This window comes from Anabas testudineus, chromosome 5, assembly GCF_900324465.2.
Source record: "Anabas testudineus chromosome 5, fAnaTes1.2, whole genome shotgun sequence".
NCBI lineage: Eukaryota > Metazoa > Chordata > Actinopteri > Anabantiformes > Anabantidae > Anabas > Anabas testudineus.
Window position 1 is genome coordinate 10,806,175 of NC_046614.1, and position 12,717 is coordinate 10,818,891.

The 12,717-nt window shown below is 44.0% G+C and overlaps 1 protein-coding gene across 1 annotated transcript; it reads left to right on the forward strand.

Moving 5' to 3' along the window:
* Positions 1–1,960: 1,960 nt before the first annotated feature.
* dyrk3 (dual specificity tyrosine phosphorylation regulated kinase 3) lies at positions 1,961–11,471 on the forward strand. Its single transcript, XM_026348394.2, has 6 exons — positions 1,961–2,823; positions 4,779–4,888; positions 7,521–7,726; positions 7,854–8,163; positions 8,300–8,716; positions 8,813–11,471. Exons 1-6 carry the CDS (start codon positions 2,781–2,783, stop codon positions 9,542–9,544), a joined length of 1,818 nt encoding a protein of 605 aa, XP_026204179.1. The 5' UTR covers positions 1,961–2,780; the 3' UTR covers positions 9,545–11,471.
* Positions 11,472–12,717: the final 1,246 nt, after the last annotated feature.

A 12,717-nucleotide genomic window follows, 5' to 3' on the forward strand; every position in this document is an offset into this window, starting at 1 on the left:
CAAAACTCTAAGTGGATTGTAAGCTTTAAATGTTCACACATAAATACCCATGTGATTTTCTCTGATGTGCTTCACGCTATAAAATGGTTGTGTTCCTCTCGCTGTTTCACAATACGTTATGCTATATGCCTGTTTTCAGGCTAACTCTGTGTCAAAGAGCATTCAAAATAAGGTGTCAGACCAATAAAGTCCCAGGTGTCAGTGTCTGTCACAGGCTCTGGGACCAAATACAGCCAGAACCTCCAACCCCCACAAGGACCTATAGGTAGCTTTGCGCCTGGTCCCATCTCTTGCTGCGGTTGTAAATTCCTCAGCTTGGATTAGACTCCACACACTTACACCTTCAACCCTTTTGAGAGGAAAGTGCAATAAGCGGATCAGTTTATAGGCATTGTCACGCTGCTCTGTCTGTTCACCACCATCTCAGAATAATCAGTGTGACCGGGTTGGCCTTAAGGGCTGGCCGCTGCCCAGAGGGCTGTCTAAAACTGTGTCAGTATGCTTATTTATGGCAGCAAATATAGACAGACCCCTCTTCTCACCTCTGAGAAAGAACTAAGATTAGCATCACCCTCTGCCGAGTATGCATTGCTGTCTGAATATAGCCTGTTCTTCTTCTCATGCCGGCCCGGTCTCACTCAGTCTGTCTTCTACCCTGTCCCTAACTATATCTAGCCCTTCATAGATTTCTGTATGCTCTCCAGTTTCAATCCACATTTCAGCTTTCCTGACAGTGTATGCAAAGTCAGTGACCAACAGCACTGTATGGACATGAGGTCTTTGTTGCCCTAATGAAGCTCCCTTGATTAGTGACTTGTCTTTCACAGATATTGACTTAAACTCACACAAGAGGTGTATTAAAATATTATCTTTTAAAGACAAAAATTAACAAGAGGAATGATTAGTAAGTAAACTTAGGTTCACATGTGTGTGTTTAAAGGTAAAATGGGACTTGGTCTGTGTTAATGAAATCATGTGGATAACTTCTTATGTCTAATCAATTAATCAATAACAACTTTTTTTCCCTATGGGGCAATTGTTTGTGACACAGACAAAACAAGATCACAGTCACCAGGAAGTAAATGAAACTGAAAACGCTTAAACTTTCATCATTGTGCTCTCTCTAAAGTCGTCATGCTGATAGCAGAGCGTAGAAAAAGATTGCTTATATCTTTTTGTTCTTGCTGGTGGCTGCCTAATGACAGAGCCAGGAAGCAGGACCTGGAGCTGTAGGGCAGGAGGCACTGTGTGTTGTTGGGGAGCTGCTTTTTATGGAGGTCAGACCAAGCTGCTCAGTGTGAGCAGCTTGGTCACAGTGGTTCAATTCCCAGTTTATCCAGGCTACATGTTGAGGTGTTCTTGGAGAAGACACCAAAACCCTGTAGTACAGCTCACATGTACTGTCTGACAGCTGTATCACAATAACTTCCCCCAAGTGGAACAATAAAGTATGTCAAATATCATGTCAATGTCCAAACCACACATTCACAGAGTTTCTCAACAGATCAGGTGGGCCTGGATGGTGTTAGATGCTGATGTTAATCCAACACACAACCAACCACCTCTTTTGGTTTTATAGGAAATTTGCATCAATTTGTGTTGATTAATATGTGCTTTCTAATGACCTATTTCAATGATTTTACAGCAAGAAAAAAACAGTTTCTGTGTCCATATGGACATCAGTGAGACCTGAAAAACTGTGAACCTTTCGAGTCCCTCGCCTTTAATTAACACTTAATTAACTGCAGAACTGATGCTTTTAGCATTGATGGCTTGATTTGCTTTTAACTGACTCCTTTAACATCAGTACAACGCAGCCATTCATAAAACCATGTGTTTTATGAACATAACCTGCGGGGAGCTATGAGCGGCGCTGGACGCTGGGGGGCGCACTGCTGCCTGCAGTGTGGCTGCTAAGCGCCGCCCTGCCCCCCCCCCCCTCCCTCCCCGTGTCCGCCTGCCGACTCCAGGCTCAGTGAAGACGCCCTTAGCAACAACACACAGCCGCGTCGAATAAGATACTCCTACCGCAGAGAAGAAGGATTAAACACGGCAGGTTTTAGTGTCTGCACAGAGTACAGGTGAAGCGTTTCTGCTGGTGGGATGCTCCGGGTGTAAACATGGGGCATCGGCGCAGCTAGCGAGCTAGCCTGTTTTGGCTAGCCATCCCCGAAGACGATCACCCCCCAGCTGCCCCGAAGGAGGACAGTCCCGGGGAGGCGACGAGTGGTAGCTTCGCTGTTTACTAACTACAAAACCAGCTAGCCGGGAATAAGCACGGGAATGGTGCTCTGCATCGACTCACTGTACCGACACAGAAAGGCGAGGGGCACACGGGTCAGACCACCAAGCTGCAGCATTTGGACTCCGACTGTTTTACCAGAGGGAGCGGCTCTCGGGCGTACGAGTGTTTTTGTGGCCGTGCGAGCTAGCTGGCTAGCTAGCTGAAGGAAGCGACCCCCACCGCCTGCTCGGCTTTTCCCCAAATGCAGCCACGGCTAATGTTAGCCACACTGAACACACCGCTTTTTAACTAAAAAGAGGACGAGTTGCAGTCAAAGAGACAAAAGCTTGAGTTTAGTTCAGTAGAAAGTAAAACTAAAAGTAAAAGTTAAAGCTCCTGGGACTCCACGTTAGCAAACACGACCGTTCACGGCTAACTTGTACATGCTATTAGCAAAGTTTGCTACGTGACTCTAGTTTGAGCCTTTGTTTTCCTCTGGGTTTCTTTTTTTTTTTTTTTTTACTTCGGATGCTGGCATCACCTGTTCATTACAATCATGATGATAATAAGCAGGAAACCAGAGGGCCCAATAACAACAGGTAACTACTCCCAACACAGTGTTTTGTTTTTCGACGTGTTTGTTTAAACTGCTTCAAAACGAGCCGAAGTGAATCCAACACCAACTCAGCTGCTGTGTCGCTACAGTAGTTTCGTATTTACATATGAGCCTATATTTGTTTTGATTACATGTAGTTTCGTGACTCCCTGTTTAAATGTCACGTCGTGTCATTCTGTGCTGACGACGGGACGAAGTTGACAGGATGCACTTTGTAAACTTGTTTTCTTTTGCTTTGCGACCCCCATTTAAATATAAAGACTTGTTTCTGCGTCGACTTCACGTCTTCCTCGTAAGATAAAGTTGTCTCATCAACGTGGACATGCTGCTATTGTGAAATTTGTACCCTGACTTTCCGCGTTGTTTTCCTTTATATGAGCTGCATCTTATCTGTGCTATCTGGGGATAGTCACCGCTTCTGAACTCCAGCTAAGCGACATTGCTCAAATCCACCGTGCGCTTTGTCCAGGGCACCAGGAAGTGAAGCATAAAAAGCTGTGAATTTAGCCCAGCTCATTCACGCTCACACGTTTTGTGACACATGATCTGTTCTCCACGTTGTGTTTGTTTGCTTGAACCTTGTTCTCTGCCCTTTATTGTGCAGAGGAAGAGGGAGAGGGGGGTTCACAGCGTGGAGAGCTGAACCAGCCAGCTGGATGTAGTAGACTGGATGTTTGATTACTAAGATGCTTGTGCTATGTTTAGTTTTTTTTTTTCCTCCAGGAAAGTTTACTTGGACAATAAAATCAGATGTTGCACAGAACAGACTGATCCCCCACAGAGTGATTAGGAGTTTGCAGAGGACTAATGGGGTCTGTGCTTGCCTAATATTGTGTGTGGAGCCCTAATGCCTCTGTTTGCTGTGCTGTGCAGGTCTAATGCGTCTGTATCCAGGCAGCAGGTCTAATCTGTCCCGGAGCTGGTCCTTTGACGAGCTAGCACTGGGAACATGGGCCGTGACGCACCTGCACATGGTTACAGCACTCTCATGGGCTAGTCAGGGAGGATATCAAAGCTGCCGTATTTGGGGCTGTTGGTAATGAGCTAATCCTACACAATAGCTGTGCGAATGTCTTATGTTAACAAGCCACTCAGCCTCATTTAAATCAAAGTGTGCTGGCATCTTGATTTTCTTGAAGTAGCAACTTGTGCAAGATAAATGGCTGTTGAGGTGAACAGCTGGCCGATGGGGGTTTGTCATTTGAGTAACTGACTTCCTCTACCGTTCCAAAAGCTCCCCTCATCCATCTACTCTTGTCTGTATCATCTCACATGGGGTGTTTGGCCTGATGCCACCGAGGTGAGCGCAAACACACACCACTATTGAATGACATGCACCCACGTCCTTTCATATGAGCTCTATTTCTGAGCACACCTGGTGAGCACAGTAGACGACTCTGCCTGAATGGACAGATGGACAGGCGCAAAGATGCTGTCGTCACAGAGACATCTGTTACCCCCTTTAGGACATTAATACCACTTGCAGTGCTGGCGATCTGGGACCCTAAGCACTATCTAAGCTGGTCAGGTTGGAGCCCTGGCCTTGGTTACAATGTATTGAACACAATAGATGCAATAGTGTAACTGCTTATATTGTCTTCTTTCAGTAAATGTGGGTTAGACTGTTGTGGCAGACAATATGCCTCCCCACTGGTCTATAGAGAGCGTTGTAGGGAAGCCGTTATGCTGAGGTAACCTTTAGGGATCTGTTTGGACACACCTTCGTTGTATTCTCAAGTCACTTCAGACTGCTACGTTGACTGATGAAATAATCAATGGTACTTTGGTTGGTCCGACCAAAGAGGGATTGTCTGCCTCTGCAGAGATTAGATGTCATTTTGGAGCCGTTTCTCAGCTTTTATCCCTGAATGTGTCTATGTTGCAGATGTGACGATTTTACATTATCACACTAATTTCTTTGTTCATTTTTGTTCCCAGCACGCCACGGTGACGGTCTGTATGACTCGTACATGAGAACAGACCACATCCTTAAAGACGAAGCAGACACAAACAGTCCATCTGGGCTGCCCCCTGTACCCAAACACACAGTAAGTGGACACACAAACACATATGCACAACACCAGCAAAGCCCTATTTCCTGTGCTGAAGCACATTCTGTCTCCAGTCATCCTGTTCCTCAGAGAGATTTTCTCCACTCAGCCAAGTTTCTATTCATCCTATTTCCATTTTTATCTGTAACTTGTGTAATTCAGGTTTTGTACCCTTCAAGGATAATAGCGTAGCTCATCATGTGAGCAATATTGATTGACTTACTGAGGGGACATAAGAAGGTGCGTTGCAGCAGGCGGGCATGATTGTATCATTGCATCTCCAGCTCCAGCCTTGTGGACTTGTGGTGTGGTGTTTGTGGCATTTGAATGTGCGAAACGTTCAAAGGCATTGTATTTTGAAATTCACATCATCTAAAGTCACCAGACATACTCTATGGGCACAGTTTGTTTGATAAATGACCGTTCTCACATTGATTTGAATACTTGGCCAACGAACCAGTTACACCAACTATTTTTAACAGCTTATATAGTGCATGCATATAGATTCTGATATCATAGTCATTTTTTGCAGATCAGTAGAAATAGTTGCTATGTTTTTGCTTCATAGCTACAAAAAAGACATTTTGGCAGAAAATGCGCAGATATAAACAGACAATGAGGAAAAAGCTACAGAAAAAAGGCTGATTTGATATATTGTAAAGATTTATTGGGCTTGAAAATGTGACCCACAAATCAACATTCTCCCCCTCCTCCTCTTTTTGTGTCTGTATGTGCTGCCATTGGGCTCACACAGGGGTTAGCCCTAGTTTTCTGTTCTAGTCCTGTCCTGCTTTCTTTGTATTTTCTGTCACACTTACAGAGGTTATATTCTCTGTTGAATGTGACTGACAGTGGCTTGCTCCAGTTCGGGATGTGTAGTGCTCAGAGAGTTTCTTTGTGCTCTGTTAAAACAGTAAACCAATGCTATTGCTGTTCTCTGTTAAAGGAGGAGACAAAGTAATACAATAAATGTATGTATGTGTTGTAGTACAGCTTATTTCCCAGTCATAATACACCATGAAGGACTGGGAGAGTGAACGGCTCTCATCAACACTACTACATAAATAAATTTTACTATATCTGTGGCCCAGCTTGATATTTTTTTCTTGATGTGTTGGGTGCTACTGAGTGTATGTATGTGCTGGAAAAGAAGAAAAGCGTACTTAGTAGTTTGTCTGACAGCAGAAGAGATTAGCTCTTCTCCATCTGTTGTACCGTGCAGATTTGCACACAGACTGCTCTCCATCCTCTGGATAACCTGTAGATTCTTACTCTCTGGTTTCTGTTTGCTACTTTTTTACTTACTCCCATTCATCACAATTGTTGCTCCGCATGTAAGCTTTGATTTTTATTTGTACTTATTTTTAAGTAATGATTTTGACATACTTTATTGAGCTCCTTATGGAAATTGTGGCTGGACGACTGCCGGACAGTACATATCAGTGTTTCTTCTCGGTTTCTGTGTCTTGTCCAAGGACGCCTCGACAAGTAGCCAGAAGGAACTTGGAATCAAACCACTTGTGTCTGTTTGTGAGAGAGCATGCTCAATCAATGACATTGACTGTATTTGTAGTACAGCTATGAAACAACAGCTGCGTTGGACCCTGGGTCAGCAGTAGAGCTGTTGTAATATGTTGCACTATATGGTTACATGACATGTATGGAAACCCATACTCCCTGCATTCCACATCTATTTTAGGACTTTAACTTACAACACTAACATGCTTCAAGCTAAGTTCTCTCTCAGTTGAACATGTCAGCACCTACTTTTATAGTAAGTTTCCTTGTCATGTTTTCTTTATCAGCTGACATGGTTTCAGTTAAAGACCTGCTCAACTGTGTGTTGAAGCTGAAGCCAAAGACTCAACAGGGTAGCATAGTGAACTAATGGGAGAAGAGAAAACATTGAGGCCCTAAACATTGCTTCTCTCAGATTGGTCTGTGCCATTAAAATAAGAAACCAAGACAGCAAGAAAGAACCAGTTAATATGCCCCTTGAGTGTGTCTGTATATAGGAAGGCCATGCTGAGTTTATGTCGGCGTGTCTTATTAACAGACACGCTGCTTCAAGAGTTTAAGTGTATAATCTAACTTTAATGACTGTCATTTCCCTTGTGCTCCATAATCTTGTGGAGGGTTCTTTCCACTTGTTAAAAGAGAGGGAAAGAGAGACAGAGTGAGGAGAAATGAATTCCTGGGGTGGCTGAAATGAAGCTGTTTACTGGCAGGGGACCACTTGACTCTAGATCTTTCCTTGAACTTTTCTAACCTTTCAATTCTGTTTGCGGGCAGATCAGTCCATCAGGACGTCTTATCTGTACTTTTTTTTTCAACACAGCCAAATAATTTCCAATTAAGCACCTGTTAGTGTGTTATGTGATTGGTATGAGGTGCCGCCTTTGTTCTCAGTATGTGTCACTAGACTGTAGATAGACACAGATTCTCTCTCTCTCTTTCTCGCACATTCTTTAACATATTAATACAACAAAAGCTACATGCACACGTCTTCAATATGTACACCGTGTTCAAAGAATATGAACAATGCATCAATAGAGTGTTGACCACAGTGATAAGTTTCTAATGGCTTTTTTGTTTATTGTCTATCTGTCTCTCTTCTCTCTGTAACCAGGTTGTCAGTAATAAGGCTGTAATGAGGGATCAGGTAACTGTGCGAGGTACCCATCTGAAGGTCAAGTATGTGTATGAAGACTCCACTAACAATCGAAAGATCAGTGCTATAACCACAGCAACCACTCAGAACAGTGGGACCATTGGTCAGATGCCCATTAAACCCACCCTAGTCTCTGGCCTGTCCAAGGAACACAGTGTTGACAGGTGAGGAAGATGCACACATGAAGGCACCAAAAAAATGTCACTCTCCCAAGCTTTAGTTTCTGCAAAGCCAGAAAAACCTGTCACACCACTTTAATTGTAGGTCATGTTTTATGCTTGTTTGCTACAGCACTGAATCGAGTAAGGGCTCCACTGAATCGAGTAAGGGCTCCACCGAATATTCAGGAAATGGAGGGAACAGTGGGAAGCTGTGCAGCCCTCTCACTTCTGACCAGGCTTTAAGACTATACAGATCTCAGCTGACCTCACTGGAGCATTCAGAGATCCACTCCTACCCAGATATCTACTTTGTGGGACCCAATGCCAAGAAGAGGCCTGCTGTTGCTGGGGGCAACAACAACTGTGGATATGATGATGAGCAGGGCAGTTACATTCATGTCCCCCATGACCACCTGGCTTACCGCTACGAGTTCCTTAAGGTTAGATGTGTTTTGATACCGTGAAGTGTTAAAAGGCTATTACAGTGAGTTGAGTTTGTGTAAAACTAATAATATTGTGTCTCAGATTGTTAGCTAATTGAATTCTTATGTTTCTTTTTTTTTTCTTATCGTTTAGATCATTGGTAAGGGTAGCTTTGGCCAGGTGGCCAAGGTATATGACCATAAACTGCAGCAGCACCTGGCCCTGAAAATGGTGCGCAACGAGAAGCGTTTTCACCGGCAGGCACAGGAGGAAATACGCATCCTGGAACACCTGCGTAAGCAGGATCGTAATGGCTCCATGAATGTTGTGCACATGCTTGAAAATTTCACCTTCCGCAACCACATCTGCATGACTTTTGAGCTGCTGAGCATGAACTTGTATGAGCTCATCAAGCGCAACAAGTTCCAGGGCTTCAGCTTACCATTGGTCAGGAAGTTTGCACACTCCATCCTGCAGTGCCTGGAGGCCCTGAGCCGACACAGAATCATCCACTGTGACCTCAAGCCAGAGAACATCCTCCTCAAACAGCAAGGACGTAGTGGCATCAAGGTAGGACGCCTGGCACGTTCATGGACGTCTGTATGGTTTTGAACATGTGTTGTTGATCAGTCACTCATTCAGTCCTATGTTTCCTGTCTCTGTTAGGTGATTGACTTTGGTTCCAGCTGTTATGAACACCAGCGTGTGTACACCTACATCCAGTCTCGCTTCTATCGGGCTCCAGAAGTGATCCTTGGTTCACGTTATGGCCTTCCCATTGATATGTGGAGCTTTGGTTGCATACTAGCAGAGTTGCTGACTGGCTACCCCCTGTTCCCCGGCGAGGATGAGGGTGACCAGCTGGCCTGTGTCATGGAGCTGCTGGGCATGCCTCCAGAGAAGATTCTGGAGCAGGCCAAAAGGGTAAAGAACTTTATCAACTCCAAGGGCCACCCACGCTACTGTGTAGCCAGTACTTTGGCCACGGGAGCCACTGTGCTGACAGGGTCTCGCTCCCGCCGTGGCAAGATGAGAGGTCCTCCCGGTACCAAGGATTGGAGTGCTGCTCTCAAGGGCTGTGAGGACTCCACCTTTATTGACTTCATAAAGAAGTGTTTGGACTGGGACCCCTCATCTCGTCTTACCCCTGGTCAGGCCCTGAGGCATCCTTGGATATACCGCAGGCTGCCAAAGCCCCTACCTGGGACTGAGAAGAGCCAAGGGGCTACCGTGAAACGACTCCCTGAGCATCACAGCACCTCCTTCCCCTCTATCATGACCAAAGGGGGACCTGGCTTAGGCACCACAGCTGCCAACAATAAACTGAGGAGCAACATGATGGGAGACTCAGGAGAGGCCATACCTCTTCGCACAGTGCTACCCAAACTTGTCTCTTAGAGAGAGTCCTTTAATCTCCTCTCTCCTACTTCCTCCTCATCTCCACTCCTCAGGAGGAGTGAGAGTAGAGGAGGAATCGGAGCCTAGGTTTTAAAACTTGTTTGGTTGTTCTTTTGTTTTCTGCTGAGAGGTGTGGACACCCTAGTTCCTGGTTTTTAATATTAGCTGAACAGAGTGAAAGAGAAAATAAAAGAAATACTCTAAAAAAGGTTTTTATACAAAGGATTTCCTTGAGCGGCTGTGGAGTTTGAGTATACAGCCAGTTGATAAGATTTCATTTAGATAATGCTTTTTTAAAGAACTTCCTTGTGTGAGTGGACAGCTTGGTAAAGTAAAGAAATGTTTTTAATCTGCGTGTGTTCTCACGTGAGTGTTTTGTTGTAGTAAAACACACTCAAGCACACCTGCACTGTCACTTGCCTCACTTCACTCTTAACCCTCGTAGGACACCACCCTTACTGGGGAAGTGTTTATATGAGTAACACTTGAAAAGGGCTACAGAGATTATTATTAAATCAGGCTAGCAAAGCCTTGTTAAGCAAACATGACTTAATAGAAAAAAAGACATGCTCTAGTGTTTGGGCCCTGCACACTGATACAGTTATCCCTCAAATGTATGGCCATTTTTTTAGCAGTCTTCACTTAGTCATCTTTTCTGATTGTTCTCTTTTTGTTTTTAGCTTTCCTTATCCCCGGTGCTTGCATGTCAGCTCAGAATGGGACGTTAGTATTGTATGTGTGCTTTAGCTTTGTGGTGCTACTGTGGGAGACGCGAAAGGCCATAGGACAATGTATTTACTGGCCTCTTCTTCACCTCCCAGCTCCCCCATTTCAGTGAAAACGGGGGGCGTAGCTCCACTCGAAAGGTGTTACTGTCATACTGTGTGTGTGTGTGTGTGTGTGTATGAGTGAGAGACTGCTCCACATTAAATAAAAAACAGAAAGAGATGCGGACAGCTGCGGGTCCCTGCACATACACACGTGTTGGGTGATTGCCAGGAAAGTTGACTTGGAAAGTTAAAATTTATATGAATGCCACCTGCCCATACCCTCTAACTCTAATTGGCTGCTGTGAGTGTTGGCAGTGATGCATTCTTCCTAATGGAAGAATAGTGCAAGGTGAGAAAGAGCATGGGATAGTATAAAGGGCAGAATGCTTGATATGAGCCAAGATCTTTTTTTCTCTGGTGGTGGTGTAGAGGAGTTTATAGGACGGGCCAGTGACAAAGGAGGGTTTTATGGTACTGAAGAAAGAAGTGTTTCTCAGGGAGACATACTTGATACATCCCTTAATCCTTACACTAACTGTGTTCCACATGGAGTCCTCTTTCCCGGCTGAGGATGAAAATACATGCAGTTCTGGCCACCGAGAGCTAGAGAATGCGTATATGAGTGTGACTGCGCAAAGGGGGTCTGCATGCTCCACAATCTGACCTAGATTCTCTCTCCACCCCCACCATTTCTCTCTCGTTTTTCTCACTCTGGCTCATGTAGGGCAGGGAACCTTTTAAATTCACATGCACATTGTGAATTATGGTGCTGTCCAGAATGCACATGCACACAGAAACGCGTCAGGTGCATGTTGGTATGGACCACACCGCTCAAAGAGTTCTTTCTCTCGTCCCTCATTTTCTAAGTGAAACTGTCAGGGATTTCTACTGTTTCCATTTTTTTTATACAAGTGGTTTCTATTTTTGCTTTTTACTCCAGAATATCAGAGGATGTAAAATGCAAAAGCGGAAAAAGAGAGAGTCATATACTGTCATGTTGTATTAGTGGTGTGCGTTAGTAGGAGGATGTTGTGTTCCAGCATGAAATCACAACCTGTTATCAGACTGAGTGACTATGTGAAGAGAAAATGTAAAGTAACCAAATGAAGTTGTAATAGTTTCTTTTTGTAAAGAAAATAAAATGATTATGACTACAACACGCTTCTCTTGGGTGATTAATAGTTTAATACATAAATAATTATATATGTACAAATCAAGTTATACAATGTGTAATAAATTAGGTTGTGTTATAAAGTAGAAGTGTATTTTATCCAATGTGGCCTTTTCTATATTAAGATCTGCCAAATACAGTATGGACTGTTTACTGAGAGTCAAAAGATTTTCCTATGAACCATAAAAAGCTTTTTTTAATCACATTATCAGTTGGTTTCTACGCTATAAACATGGCCTGTTATAAAAGTCTCCAGACGACCCTTTGAAGTGGACTGGAGTTCAGTCAGTGATAAGGTTACAGATTCAGTAAACACTGGGACACTGATGAGTCAGTGGCCTGTGACACAACTTTAAGGCAGCGTGTGAGACTGACAGTGCCCTGTTACTGTGCACTTCATGAAGAAAGCACAAAAGACAGAGCAGCAGGTACCTCTCACCACTGATAAGATATATTATTATACTAATACCTTCCTCGGGTGGTGGCTACAGCCAATGATGCATATATTAATGATGCATACAGGTTTGTTTAATAAACGTGTGGTAACAGAACAGATGCATGAGACTACCAGAAATGCTCCTGTGAAGAACATAAAAAAAAGAACATGACTATCCTGTAACGGTGACGGTGACAGATCTTCTACCGTAACACAGATGATTCATGGATGTTTACACTGAGGGCTGATGTCCTAAGGGAAGAGAAAGCCAGGTACGTACGCAACAGGAAGATAGGGAGGAGGAGAAAGCGGCTGAGCAGCGAGACTGCAGAGGTGTTTCAGTGGGTGGGTATGTACTGTAAAGGGAATTTCACCCATCTGTTTAATGCCAGCCGGTCTTGAAAGTATGAAGGAGGCTTCAGGGCACAAATGACGTGGGTAGCTTTATTTCTCATCAGCCCGGGTGGTGCCTTTGTTTCCATCAACACTTCAGCTTATCCACATCATTCATTTATTGAAGTTACCATGAGATCAGGTTAAACATATATGAGAGGGGCAGACAGAGGTGGTGTTACGCTGGTGAGAAGCTTTTTAGCTACTATAAAGTAGATATAAAAGGTTGTCATATTGGATTTCTTTCTATTTTGTTCTTTGGAAATAGTGTCTCCACAATAACAATGCTGTATTCCTCCTAATAAGACCTCCTCGCAAATCATGCTGCAACTACTTTATGGAATGTTGTCTTTGTCTCTTCTTGTCTCTCTATTAACGTAAAAGCAGATTAGCTCAATCCCAT